Source organism: Amia ocellicauda, chromosome 6 (genome assembly GCF_036373705.1).
Source record: "Amia ocellicauda isolate fAmiCal2 chromosome 6, fAmiCal2.hap1, whole genome shotgun sequence".
Lineage (NCBI taxonomy): Eukaryota > Metazoa > Chordata > Actinopteri > Amiiformes > Amiidae > Amia > Amia ocellicauda.
The window spans coordinates 15,338,005-15,351,916 of NC_089855.1; the positions used below are offsets into that span (position 1 = coordinate 15,338,005).

The following is a 13,912-nucleotide window of genomic DNA, read 5'->3' on the forward strand; positions in this document are numbered from 1 at the left end:
TAAATGATTCAAAACAGCAAACAGAATGGAGTTTTTTTGCTGAAGCGTTCAAACAATGGTCTTGTGAGGCTGTGAGAGCGAGGCTGAGATGAATGGGAACAGTGCATGATTGCTAGTGCAGCAGATCAAATCAATAAAGCAAACTTATTTTACAACTGAAATTATTAACTCCAGATGGGCAACGTCAAATAACAGCAATTAAAGTCCAGTGGGATTTGAACAGCTCTTATCCTCCTAATTTTTTTTTTAACAGCAACACCCATTGTATTTCACAACTTGCAGGAATTTAAAGGATGTGATTTTACTTTCACTTCACCTATTTCTTCTCCTCATTTTCCTTTATAAACTTGGAAAACACACAAAACACAATGTCAGGACACTGTGCCCAAGACTGGGAAATATATGAATCATCTATTGCCTGTCCTGTAACTGATAACTTTAACAATCCAAATGCAACCTTAAGACCTTATTACCATCTCTACCTAAAATCTTAAATGTCATACAGTGTGCAGTAGTGGTCAGGGCTCTGGACTCCTAAGTGGAGGGCTGTGGGTTCAATCCCAGGTGGGGGACACTGCTGTTGCACCCCTGAGCAAAGCACTGTAGACACATTGCTCCAGTACAAACCCAGCTATGTCAATAGTCAATGGGTTTTTGTATGTAAAATATTGTGATATACTGTAAAAATGTAAGTCACCCTGGATAAGAGCAAGCAGGGACAGAAATTGGTTAAGCTAGTACATATTCAATTTGTTTAATAAACAACTTAAAAAGCAAGGATCAGGTTCCTAAACAAGTATAGCTGATTCAGGATAGATGATCAGAGGTTAACTTGGCAGGGGGAATAGTGAAGCACTGATCAACATTAATCTTTGCATGGGTGTGACGCCTAATTTATCTGCAAGTTTAAGTTTAAGGCCACTTATTAATCCAGTCCCACTGGCCAATTTAGGATGAACCCTGAGAAGATGTGGAGCTCAGTCTTTGGAGACAGACACAGCTGCGCACAATATCATCATCACAATATCATTCTTTGTTAATCCAACATGAAACATCCTTGTTCTCTTCCTCTCTTGGTAAACAAACACCTCGCTTGTTTCGACTCTCCACTTTGAGCCCCGCCATCGGGCTCTGCTATTCCTGGATCCTGTGCCACAAAAGGCTGAAGAAAAATCTTGAACAGCAGCTCTTACGAGCAAAGGATGGAGGATCATTGGCTGCTTGAGGGGACCTGCGGTGTCCATTAAAAACAACTTATTGGCTTACCTTCTTACAGGGAGATTTTTTTTAATACAATTTTATTGCCTATTGTGAAAAATGATATATTCAACTAATCTCTTACTTGTTTTCTCTGCAGTGTATGGTTTATGGAAATGCAAATGTGTTTATTTTGCTTGCAAAACATCCCCACAATACCCAAGGTTTTGGAAGTTCAAAATGAAAAGTTCAGATGAGGATGAGGACTAGATTTATATCTCTGGTCAAGTTTGTGCAATCTTTCAGGCTTACATTTTGTGGGGAAGGCAAAAAGGCGAGTATATTAATACTCCGTATCGGGCTGTAAAGAGAATTTGGATGTCTTAAGTTCCCATGTTCCTGCAGAGCACTGCGTGACAATCGGCATGCGTGGGTGTGCCGTTATACAGTTAACACGTTCACTGACCATCTGTTATACAGCGTGCAGTGATGGGCTTGGGATAATAATGCTAACACCTGTCCAAGGAGAAAATAATAAGTAAAATCTTTCTCTACAATCATAAGTGTTTAGGGAACGCCTGCTGAAATTCACATCATAGAGTGCATACAGCTGTTAGCATTTTCCATTTCAGTATGTCTCTAGCCATAGAGGTGTCCAAACGGCAAAAATACTTTTGGTTCATGCAAATGTTTCATGTACATTTCAAAACAAAATATAAGTGGGTATATTTTAATACATTTTTTCCTCAGTTGCTCCCAGAAAAAGATTACTGATGAGCCAGATTCATAAAACTTTTCCATTGTGTTAACTTTACCACTGTTTTGTTTCTCTGAGGAAAAACAGACAAACAGAAATAAAAATTTAAATGTCAATGGATTAAATAAATACAAATAAAAAAATTATACTGACGTTCAAAAATGCAAGAATGATGTGAAGGAAAACATCAGCAGCAGAGAAGGAGGCTGACTGACAGTACAGAAGCATCACTCATGTATGGAGGACAGATCGGGCGGTGGCGTGAGAATACAAAGGTAACTCACTTGTCTGTCACGGCCTGCATGAACTCATCAATCAGATCATCATACTCCTTCCCTCTGACTCTCTTGTGCTTCAGTCCAATATACAGAGGGTCATCCAAGAGACTCTGCAAAACATTCCCATAAATATCAGCACACAGCAGTTCACTGCAAACCTCTAATGACCTTTCTACCAAAACATATGTTTCCGCGATGGGTTATGCTGTCCGTTATCTTCAGATCCCCGCTGTTTATCCTGTGTAAACAATGAACCAGTCGGTTAGAATTTGTTGTTATGCTTTAGAATAAAGTTTACAGAGGCCAATTGGCAAACATTAGTCATTAAGATCTTAGCAGCTCAGTGAGCACAGAACCCCACCAGGACTGACCCCGGAGGCTCCCAGTGACTGGCCATCCACAGCATGACTTCGCAGTTTATTTCAAACAAGACTAACCCTTCATGTAAAGTTGTGCTGCCAGTGCATCTTTTTAATGGGGTTGGACTTATTTCCCATTTACGATGGCTGGTCCTGGTTTCTTAGTTGAGTTTAAAGACAATATTTTGGTATGCTGTGTCTCATCCTATTCAGATTTTGTACACCTCAATCCAGTCTCTATGTTTTCTGTTGTTTGTTTGCTAAGGATCAACAAAAATCAATACATTTTAGTCTGGCCACATATTACATGCCGTTCAGTCCTGGTATCTTAGTGATGGCCCTCCTTTGGGCTCTTTTTTAGTGCTCAAGAAACCAACCCTTGATGCCACCTCTCCTCAGAACTACCGCCCTGTCTCCCTACTTCCCTTCCTCTCCAAGACTCTCGAGCAGGCGGTCCACCGTCAGCTCTCGGATTTTCTGTCCCAACACTCACTCCTTGATCCTCTGCAATCACAGCTCACTCCACTGAGACGGCTCTCCTGGCTGTCACTGACGCCCTCAGCCGTGCTCGGACAGCCTCCCTCTCCTCAGTCCTCATCCTCCTTGACCTCTCTGCAGCATTTGACACCGTTGATCACTCCATCCTCCTCTCCTGCCTCGCTGACCTTGGGATCTCTGGGACTGCTCTCACCTGGTTCTCCTTCTACCACAGTGACCGGTCCTACCAAGTGACATGGGGAGGCTCCTCATCCACCCCCCAACTTCTCCTCACAGGCATTCCCCAAGGCTCCGTCCTGGGCCCGCTCCTGTTCTCTCTCTACTGGAATACCTCATGCTGGAATACCCATCCACGACCCATTTTCAATGCCCTGGCTGAGGGAAGGAGGTTCTCACCCAAGATTTGACGGTACATGGCCCTGTCCATCGTCCCTTTTATGCGGTGCAGTTGTCCTGTCCCCTTAGCAGAAAAACACCCCCAAAGCATAATGTTTCCACCTCCATGTTTGACGGTGGGGATGGTGTTCTTGGGGTCATAGGCAGCATTCCTCCTACTCCAAACAGTTGAGTTGATGCCAAAGAGCTCGATTTTGGTCTCATCTGACCACAACACTTTCACCCAGTTCTCCTCTGAATCATTCAGATGTTCACTGGCAAACTTCAGACGGGCCTGTACATGTGCTTTCTTGAGCAGGGGGACCTTGCGGGCGCTGCAGGATTTCAGTCCTTCACGGCGTAGTGTGTTACCAATTGTTTTCTTGGTGACTATGGTCCCAGCTGCCTTGAGATCATTAACAAGATCCTCCCATGTAGTTCTGGGCTGATTCCTCACCGTTCTCATGATCATTGAAACTCCACGAGGTGAGATCTTGCATGGAGCCCCAGACCGAGGGAGACTGACAGTTATTTTGTGTTTCTTCCATTTGCGAATAATCGCACCAACTGTTGTCACCTTCTCACCTAGCTGCTTGGCGATGGTCTTGTAGCCCATTCCAGCCTTGTGTAGGTCTACAATCTTGTCCCTGACATCCTTGGACAGCTCTTTGGTCTTGGCCATGGTGGAGAGTTTGGAATCTGATTGATTGATTGCTTCTGTGGACAGGTGTCTTTTATACAGGTAACAAACTGAGATTAGGAGCACTCCCTTTAAGAGAGTCTCAGCTCGTTACCTGTATAAAAGACACCTGGGAGCCAGAAATCTTGCTGATTGATAGGGGATCAAATACTTATTTCACTCATTAACATGCAAATCAATTTATAACTTTTTTGAAATGTATTTTTCTGTATTTTGTTGTTGTTATTCTGTCTCTCACTGTTAAAATACATCTACCATTAAAATGATAGACTGATCATTTCTTTGTCAGTGGGCAAACATACAAAATCAGCAGGGGATCAAATATTTTTTTCCCCTCACTGTACATGTGTACACATTTCTCCTTTTATTAGGGACAGCCTTGCAAAAATAATGCGTTTTTAAACTGCATGCAACACTATAACAGTGTTTCCAGTATTTCACCTACTTTTGCTCAACATGCAAGTTCACAGGTCTGCGCCAATTTGACTGTGTAGACAAGATCTGGGAATCACAGCAAACATAAATCTCTCTCCAGTGTCAGGTAATGCTTAAACGATTAATGTAACATGACGCACACTTCTTTTCACAGATGTCAAACCCTGGCTGGGCTCAGTGCATCTGAAGTGCACATGTAACGGACTGCTTAGCTTTGTCGAGAGGCTACGTTGTCATCTGAAATAAACAATAACATAAAGCATCCAGATTACTCTTTTCAACTTCCCCAGGCAATGCAAATGTTACTAAACCGTTTCTACCATGGCATGTGAAGATTCTAAAGTTCTGTTTTCATGGAACATCAGATATAATTAATGGTCACCAGTATGCAATGTTACAGAGTAATAAATGAGTAATAAATGTTGATGTTGGGTCAACTCCGGCCGCACTGCAAGGTAATGAAGCATCAGCACTGGGTTCTGCTCCACTTGCACTAATAACTGAAGAGTGATGACACGGAGAGGTTAGACAGAAAGTAAAATAAAACCGTAATCCCCCAAACACTTGTAGAGAAGGGATGCCAAAACACTGGTCTGGTGTGCAAATGTTTCAACATTGGTTAGGCCCCATCATTACACTCAGTATAATGTTGATGCAGATATTTTTACATCTTATTCAAATTAGAGTCTTATTTAAATCAGATCAGCCAAATAAACAGAGGTCAAGAATCAAATGTTTTCTGAAACTTGATGATATTATTAGGAAATATCCATCCCATAATGAAGTCCTCATACTTAGTAGAAAAATCTCTTTTTATAATTAGCCTATAAAGCTAATTATTCCCCTTGGCTAGCAGGATGGAAATCCCACACAATATTTAACATGGCATTGTAAAGATTGTGTTTGTTTGTTTACAAATCATATACCGTACCTGTGTATCTAGATAATACTGACACTGACCAGACAGAAGGGCTGGCTCCAATTATTTCGAGACACTCCTAACCAAGATAAACTGTGGACTGCTAAGGGAGGCAATTTTTCAGCTGAAACCTCTCCGAGACAAAGTGAAGGTAAAGCTTTGAAAAGCCAAATATTAGTCTCATTTATCTTTTTATTCTCTGGCCTGTTCTCTTCTGAAACAAAGTCAAGCCAAGCAAGAATAATTAAAATAATTTGCAGCCTACAAAACTATGTTTGCATAGCAACTACTGCCAGAAAAACATGCTGTGAGTCTACACTAGGACCCTTCCAAGATAATGGTCTCTTGTGATGCAAGTGGTTTAGTTATCTTTTGTTAAGTATCCCAGTTAACAGTCTTTCAAATAAAACTTAATTTGAAGTGACACAGGTCACTTTTAAAAGAGCTCTAAATCAAGGGATGTCATGACTTCAAGTATTACGGGTTTCAAAAGTTGTTTTAATCTTTATTACTTTGTGTCTGATTAAAAACTATAAAACCTGAAAGTTTGTACATGCAAAGGCAGAATGAGGAGTAACGTGTATTAATCACTTCAAGAAAATGGCAGGACTGGACTGTCACAACAGTTTGCACAGCAGTTTGCAATACCAGGCTTGTGCTCGCACTGGGTTTTTACCACATCTTCTAGATGAAGGGTCAAAACAATAACATGTGAAAAGTACTGTGCACAGTATTTAATTTCAAGTACAATTCCTGTTCTTATTTTCTAATGGTAAGCACGTGTTCATCACAAGAGGGTCTGCAACTGCACCCTCGTCAAGATGCACCTTGAACGTTTCCAAATAAATTAGTTTGAAAGCTGTAACTATTTGAAATTCAGAAAGCCAACATTCTGTTGAGACCCCAGGCAAACACAGCCAAATGTAGATTCAGTAGGTGTCTGAAGTAAGACCCCCAACATGCCTATAGAGGCTTGAGAACCTCAGTCCAATCACCGGTCACTGTACCTGGTTGTCCGTGCCCACGTCCAGAAGCACTGGCAGGCACTGCTGAGGCGGCACTCCCCCGCAGGCTGTATACAGGGCCAGTTTCCCCACAGGAATCCCCATGCCATAGCTACCCAAGTCTCCCAGGCCCAGGATCCGCTCTCCGTCAGTCACCACAATGGCCTGAGGAACACAACAAACCTGCTTCACCAAACATGCTTCTCATTGGACTGTTGTGCAGTCCATTTTTTATGCATCTTAATTTCAGGATAAGGGCGTCTGCTAAGAAATAAATACAAACTTACAATTTTGAAAGGGGGTGTAGTGTTTCTATAGGTACTGCACATACTCTTGCAGTTTTCATAAACATTCCACAACAGCAAAACAGAAATTGTAGCATGTGAGGTTGTTAGTAATGAGAGAAATGGCCAAAAGCACTATATTTTAAAGTTCTCAGCAACCGTTCAGACTTATTTTATTCTATTATCTGTCATCACAAAGATAAACTCATGACTGACCATGGCAACACCACACCTGAAATATGATACTGATATTCCATTTTTGTTCTCTTGGCTACAGGTAATAATGTATTAATATGAAATATAATAATAACATAGGTCCCCAAATTGAATCTTTAGTATAAGTATACAGTATAACAGGCAGACTACCAAGCTGAAAACAGAATGGAAAAAATAACCATTGTACAGTTAATCCCTTGCTGTACAAAAACGCTTGAATGAAACTGGAAAATCTCACTAAACACTACCTTGATGTCCTCCTCTGGCCAAGAGTCCAGCATTGTTGCAATGTGGCCTTTGTCATGAATGGTGATAAAAAGCCCTCTGAAAGACACAGAAACAAATAACAAATAAATCACCAAACCCTAAAAAGATTGCAGCATTCATTTCTCACATGAATGATGTGACTCATATGGGAGCAATAATAATATGACTAGTAAACTCCACTGGACGAAGCTCTTCTACTACAATCACAGTTCCTCCTTCTTTCCATTACCGCCCAAATGTTTCATGTTATAAAGGCAGCATCCCCAGTCTTGACACCACACCTTCTAACTGTGGAATGTGCAAGATACTGGACTCCTTTCCGGAGAACCTGCTGTTTTAATCGCGGTCTTGATGCACATCGCTACAGGAGACTGAATGCCACAGGCACATAGGAAGCAACAAACATCTTAGAACAGCTGGCTCATACTGTAACACTGGAATCCATTAGAAAAACCACAAAGCATCCCTTAGTAAAGAAAAGTACTTTGCCAGTCTGCTGTTTAGGGACATCTACCAAAAACCATCACACAAATGGCAACATGTAGCTGCAAGCAAGTTTTAATCCGAAAGCAGTAGAAAAAAAAGAGCTAAAAACAGTAAAAGGAATCTTAAGAAACTATTTAAGAGTCTCAAAGTCCAAATAAAATGAAAAAAGGCATTTTGGGAATTGATGAACTCCAAGGCAAGCCTATTATTTATACACGTTCGAGCAGTGTTGTCCATCAATGTGGTTTGGAATGATTTATCATCATTATGTTCAGCGGATACTTGCATGCCACAGACAAACCGACCTCAGCTCGGAGCAATCATAAAACTTGACAGCACAATAGGATTCAGATTTGCTTCACAAAGCATTTATAATACACAATTCTCCTCAATTTTTTATTTTGTAATTTCTTCTTTAGTTACCCTGAACCTTTAAATTGACTTGATTACACATCTTAAATGTTCTTTTAGCATATTCCATAGTCTGCAGTATAGTTTTCTTTTGGAGTAGTTTTCCTCACCAAATTGGGGGTGAACGCTCTACAGAGTATAGAGGAAATTATGTCACTGTAACAGATTCATTTTACACAGTACATGCTCCCTTAAAAATTTGCATCACAGACATTCAATTGAATTGATAAAGGAAGGATGTAACCTTGCTTAGTGGAAACAGTTGTTTAACTGAATGAATATGTTATTTCAAAGAAGAAAAAAATAACACTAAGCAAATAACAGGGTTGTGACATGTATAGGTCCCTTATGTAAAATGCATTTATAAAGGACATTTATAACGGTCTGAGCTTGTTGAAACGGTGAAATAAATGTGAACTGAAGCTTTTAGCAAATAAATTATACGAGCATCTTAACTTGATATTTGTTTATTGTAATAAAACATATTTTTGTGTTGAGGTCTTGCAAACATGTCAACACTTCCACTACCTCAAACGTAAAAAAATAAAATAATCCAGGCAGCTCAAACATCTTGATATTATTAAACACATTTGGAATGTAAATATGAAGTATATATCTATTACAAACACATGAATGTCTTCTCAATGTCAGGAAAAAGTGAAATCTGCAAGAAAAGTTTGCTTTGAAATTTTTATTATTTTTTTGGGAAATCATAAATCAAACAAAATAAATAAGATGGATAATGGGGTCATTTTAAGGGGACCATATCACTGAAAGAGGATACCACCGACCAATTTCAACCCACGCACTCTTGTGCTTTCATGGAATAAAAACGTTGGGAGAAAGGACACTGAAGTCTGCTAGCAAGAATTAAACAAGCCATTTATATTGCTGCAGTGAACAAGCTGACAACTCAATACAGCATTAAGGCTGACATCAGTGTTGGATGCGATTTATGCTAGGGAGAACAGTGGAGGGAATTGAATAGCTTCCGATAAACAATCCCACCCGTTATATCAAACTTTTTTGTGAGTTAATTCAACAGGGGAATAATATCATGGTCGAAACTGGATATCATTTTCAATTCCGGTAAACTGGTACCAGTTTCATTATGTCAAAAGGTCATATGTCAGTTAATTGGAGCTGAGTAATGGTAAAACATGGAAGAACTTTTCAGACTTTGTTTTATGCTTGTATCTTGGCTGTTGTTTTTCAATGAAAAGCTGTCAGCTGTGAAACACTGCAGGGTTGCAAAGATTGCAATGGAACTGGTTTCTCAGACATAGACGTACAAAGGCAATCTGCCGATTGAAAATTCACAAAGCAAGGTTATTAATTATATTTATATATAGGATTGTATAAATAAATAAATGTGAGTTTGTAATTTATGAACCTCTAAATCAAATTTTTACTCTAAGTTATTTTATCTTCATCAAGTCACTGAGGTATTGTAACTTTAGAAACTACACTTAAATGGTATTTGTTTTGGAAAAGAATAGGCTCCAAATGAATCATACACGTATTAACATTGATGGCAAAGACAGAGGCTCTCTCTGTATTTTAAATGTGTCGGTAAGGAATTATAATGACACACCTTTTCACCTGAGCCCTATAATTAAAGTATTAAAATATTATAAATAAACCAAAGTAGCATGGGTTTGCAAATCTGTTAGATACTGACACAGGGATGACGTGTTTTAAAACACAAGTTTCTTCCTTTTTATATATATATATATATATATATATATATATATATATATATATATATATATATGCATTTTGTTTTTCCAGCTTTTCTCCCATGTTGGTAAATCCCTTTGTTGCTCTCAACAGGAATGAACAAAAACCAAGATCCAGGCAATGGTGAAAAGCCAGAAGGTCTGCATAACAAGAGAAGCAGATGCTGACAGTGAAAATATTGATATAGCTTGGGTAATCACAGGAGATTTATTGAGTAACTGAAATGAAAAATAAAAATATTGTGATGCATGCTGGGTAAAACACTTCTCCAGCATCACACAGCAGGCTAGCTCAGTCGGTGTGGCTGCAGTTTGTGTGAATTAAGAGTCCAAGGATCTCAGGATTGCATCCCGACCCAGAACATAGAGCCGCAGTTTCATCAGCAGTGCTATCTGAACCAAGCTGAGCCAGCAGTTTCTTTGGTTGGTACTATGGTACATATACCAAGCAGTCAGTGCAATTTACTTCATCACTATCCTGAGAAAATTCTGAGAGTGGTAGTTTCCCTGCTGTTTAAGGATGAGCTTTTTCTGATTGGGAATGGAACATGATAAATGAAGTCTACAACAGTTAAATACAGCTGAAGTATGTGCGCTAGCTTTTTCAGTCTATTGGTCAGTTCAGTATAGACAGTATAGTCCAGACCATTAGCTTACAGAGAAATGCACTGACATCAGAACTCATTTCCCATTTTGTTTCCAGCAACTTTTCATAATATATTATGTTCAATAAACTTTAAGATTTAAAACCCATGTTTTCAAACAAACAATTAGCCTACATAGTGCCATTATAAGCACAAAGTATTGTTCTGGTCAGCAGACACATGGTTGCCAAGTTTATTCCCATGCAGTGACCAGAACCCTTCCATAGCTCCATATGGATGGTGGCCAATTAAAATCAGGCCAGTCAAGTTTTTTTTTTTCCTGGCACCAGCAGATTGGAGGCAGTTTATCTTGAAAAGCCAATTTATATCAAGTGTCTGACAAACCTCTAGAGACCCAGCAGCCAGGGAGAATGAACATTGGATTTAAAAATGACTAACATAAAGAATAACTGCACTGTTTTCCATTTATTGGCTTTGTCTTGCACGTTGTAGGTCAGTTTTTCCAGTTCCTTGCATTGTCTCCCAATGTTCACTAAAACACATTTGGAAAAACAAAGGCCAAAAGGAACATGTTCAAAACCTCACCATGGGTTTTCAGGATACAGTTAATACCCAGATTGTTATTATACTATTATGTGTATGAATGAACTGCAAGGGATATAGCCTTAAATCTAAATCAAAGGTTACTTTTTAATTCATTTCTAATAGAAAAACAAACCAAACTCAAAATCTGAAAACTGGATCTAAACTGTGGACACATTTTTAAACAATTGTCCACATTAAGGTAGAATTACAACTTTTTTAAGCGTTTTGTTTTGCTTTGCCCATGTTCTTCAACTCAGTTTCTTACAGTAATATACATCCATATTGCCTATTGCATCGAACAGGTGACAATTGCACTGAATTATGAATTCAACAAGAGGCAGCCTTCATAATGTTATCTGGCCAAACATTCAATGTTTCTGCAGAACAACATTCCAAACATGATATTTTTTCTTTATGAAAGGTTTGACAGATTTTTATATTCCTATTGGTCCTAGGATGCATACAATCAGTATAGAATAACTGTCATGAAAAAGTTCAATCTTCCTATTGGAACCTCCACAGAACTGCTGGTAGAATTAACTTGTTTTCTGTGTGATTCTTTTAGATTCTTTTCTTCTGAGCTATATATAGTACTGAAGTTATTAATGTGGAGAGTAACTATATAACTCTCCCCCCCCAATAGAATTTCACTTTTATGAAATCTGTGTTCTGAAACAAAAAATACAAATAAAAACATAAATGCAACTACTAACCACACAGTGGACGTGCACCTGTAATTGGGGGTATATTTCAAGAACTAGCACCCAGCACCTTGAACTACACAGCACTTTATATGCCTTTCTTAAAGATTTTATACACAATCTTTAAGGAGAGATTAGTATAAGAGTGACTTTAATTTCAGTTACCAGGAAAAAAAAAATCTGACTGAGAATACTTTTCAACTTACATCAAAAGACCCTAATCTGAGGAGAGAGAAAAGATGACATTGTGTAATTTACAATTACCAACCATCACTGCAGATAAAGAGAGGGAAAACAGGAGGTCTTTTCAACCCATCAAATTAGGTATTTAGTTTTACTTTGAAACTGTGCCAGTAGTCCTCATGGGACCGTCGTTGCCAGGGACAGCAAACCCAAGGAGCCCGGCAGTGACATTTGTGACTGTTATCCCACTCTCACACCCAGTTTCTGTAACAAAACCATTCTGTTTGCCATCGAGGTCTGGACATAAAAAGCCTATAGACCCTGCACACCCTCCGTGGGTCTGTTAAGAGAATAAGCACCAGACGTGTTGACTGTCGGCCTTTTGATGAATCATAGGGAGCTTTTTATTGTGCCGCCCACTGGCAGATGTGTGTGCTGGGCTTGCAGGCTACGAAGAGGAGCCTCCTCAGTGACAAGGTTTATTTGTGTGTGTTTATGATAGCAGACACATTTAAGAAGTAGAGATACTTTTGCAAGTCACAAAACAGCAATCACAAAAATAAGCATTATAAAGCTCCTCCTCTGACTACATAGCTACAGTGGTTCAAGACAGTACTTGTACACCAGTCTCAGTAAACAAAACCCATCAGATGAATGGAAACTTATTCTGTAAGCTCTGATGATGGATTATACAGAACAATAAATATTTCTACAAGAGACCTACTAATAAATATCACAGCAATTAATTATAATTGTACAAATGTTTAATGTAATGACCATATAACTGTTCATACTTTATAAGTAACTATCAAGTTTCAGTGGTGGATATTAAAACATAACCATCCTGTTACTGAACTTAGAAACACTAAAGCAGTTAATTCATTCAACTCATGGGGCTCCAGGGTGTGGGGCAGTGCAAGGGTTCGAGAGTGTATTCTCACCGTGGTCTTCGAAATGCCAGGCCGTATTGCTGGCAGGCCAGCCCCACAGTGGGGGTGTAAACAATGGGCATAAACTCCTCAATGTCAGAGGTCAGCAGGCGGTAGAACAGCTTCTCATTTCTGTCCTGCAGGGTCATCAGCAGAATGTACCTGAGGACGAGAGGAAGACACACATTCTGAACATCTACACAGAGCCCCGTCTCAGCAGCATGAGAGATGTGTGAAAAATGAATTTAATTAACATATAAATAATTGATCCCATTTATAAAAGTACAAAGATAAGTATTTTGTGCATGTAGTGGACATTTGGTAGTGTCATTCAAAGTGATTAACTCTCTATGAGCCTGCTGCTCACACTCCCAAGCACTGCTTTTTGATCCTCAGCAGATTACTGCATTACTAATCACCTCACGATCACTCTACAGATCACGTGAAGCTACTTTATTGTTCCTTAAGTTCTCATGGGCACACTGCATTCTTGCACAAAGCCTGGTGCGGCTTTGCTGTAACTCTTAAGCAAAACTGGTTTAGTTAGGTTACAAAGTCACTCGTGTTTGTTGCAATCTGCAGCACCCGGCAGGTGTAATCATTGTAGACCGCAGTGACTGACTTGTCTAGGGGGTTGCTCCTGGTCTCGTAGCTCTTCATGACACGGAGGACCTGCACGTCCTGGGTGAGGAAGCAGGGGGGTAGCAGGCCATGGATACCCAGCTGCATCCTCTCTTCCAGGGTGAAGGCCATGCCCTGTTAGGGGAGGAACACAGGGTCAGAGGCAATGCAATCACAGTGCCAAGGTATAGGACAACTGGGGACTACCTGGTGAAACTGTAATTGAATGGCTCCTTCAAAGCTAAAGTAGATGTACTTGATTGTTTCACTTGTATGGAGGATTAGATCTCTGTCATATAAATATACAAATAGTTACATCTTGCCAGCTGGGATAATGTTACTGTGTTGCTATTAATCTATTTA

The 13,912-nt window shown here is 39.6% G+C and overlaps 1 protein-coding gene across 1 annotated transcript in view; it reads right to left on the minus strand.

The window, feature by feature from the left end:
- Nucleotides 1-13,912, minus strand: part of me3 (malic enzyme 3, NADP(+)-dependent, mitochondrial) — a 51,005-nt gene that overhangs the window by 17,654 nt on the left and 19,439 nt on the right. The window contains exons 3-7 of the mRNA XM_066706284.1: nucleotides 13,551-13,684; nucleotides 12,941-13,090; nucleotides 7,271-7,346; nucleotides 6,526-6,687; nucleotides 2,239-2,342 (exon numbers count right to left, since the gene is read on the minus strand). Of these exons, the coding sequence (XP_066562381.1) occupies nucleotides 2,239-2,342; nucleotides 6,526-6,687; nucleotides 7,271-7,346; nucleotides 12,941-13,090; nucleotides 13,551-13,684 (626 nt within the window). The remainder of the gene's footprint in view (nucleotides 1-2,238; nucleotides 2,343-6,525; nucleotides 6,688-7,270; nucleotides 7,347-12,940; nucleotides 13,091-13,550; nucleotides 13,685-13,912) is intronic.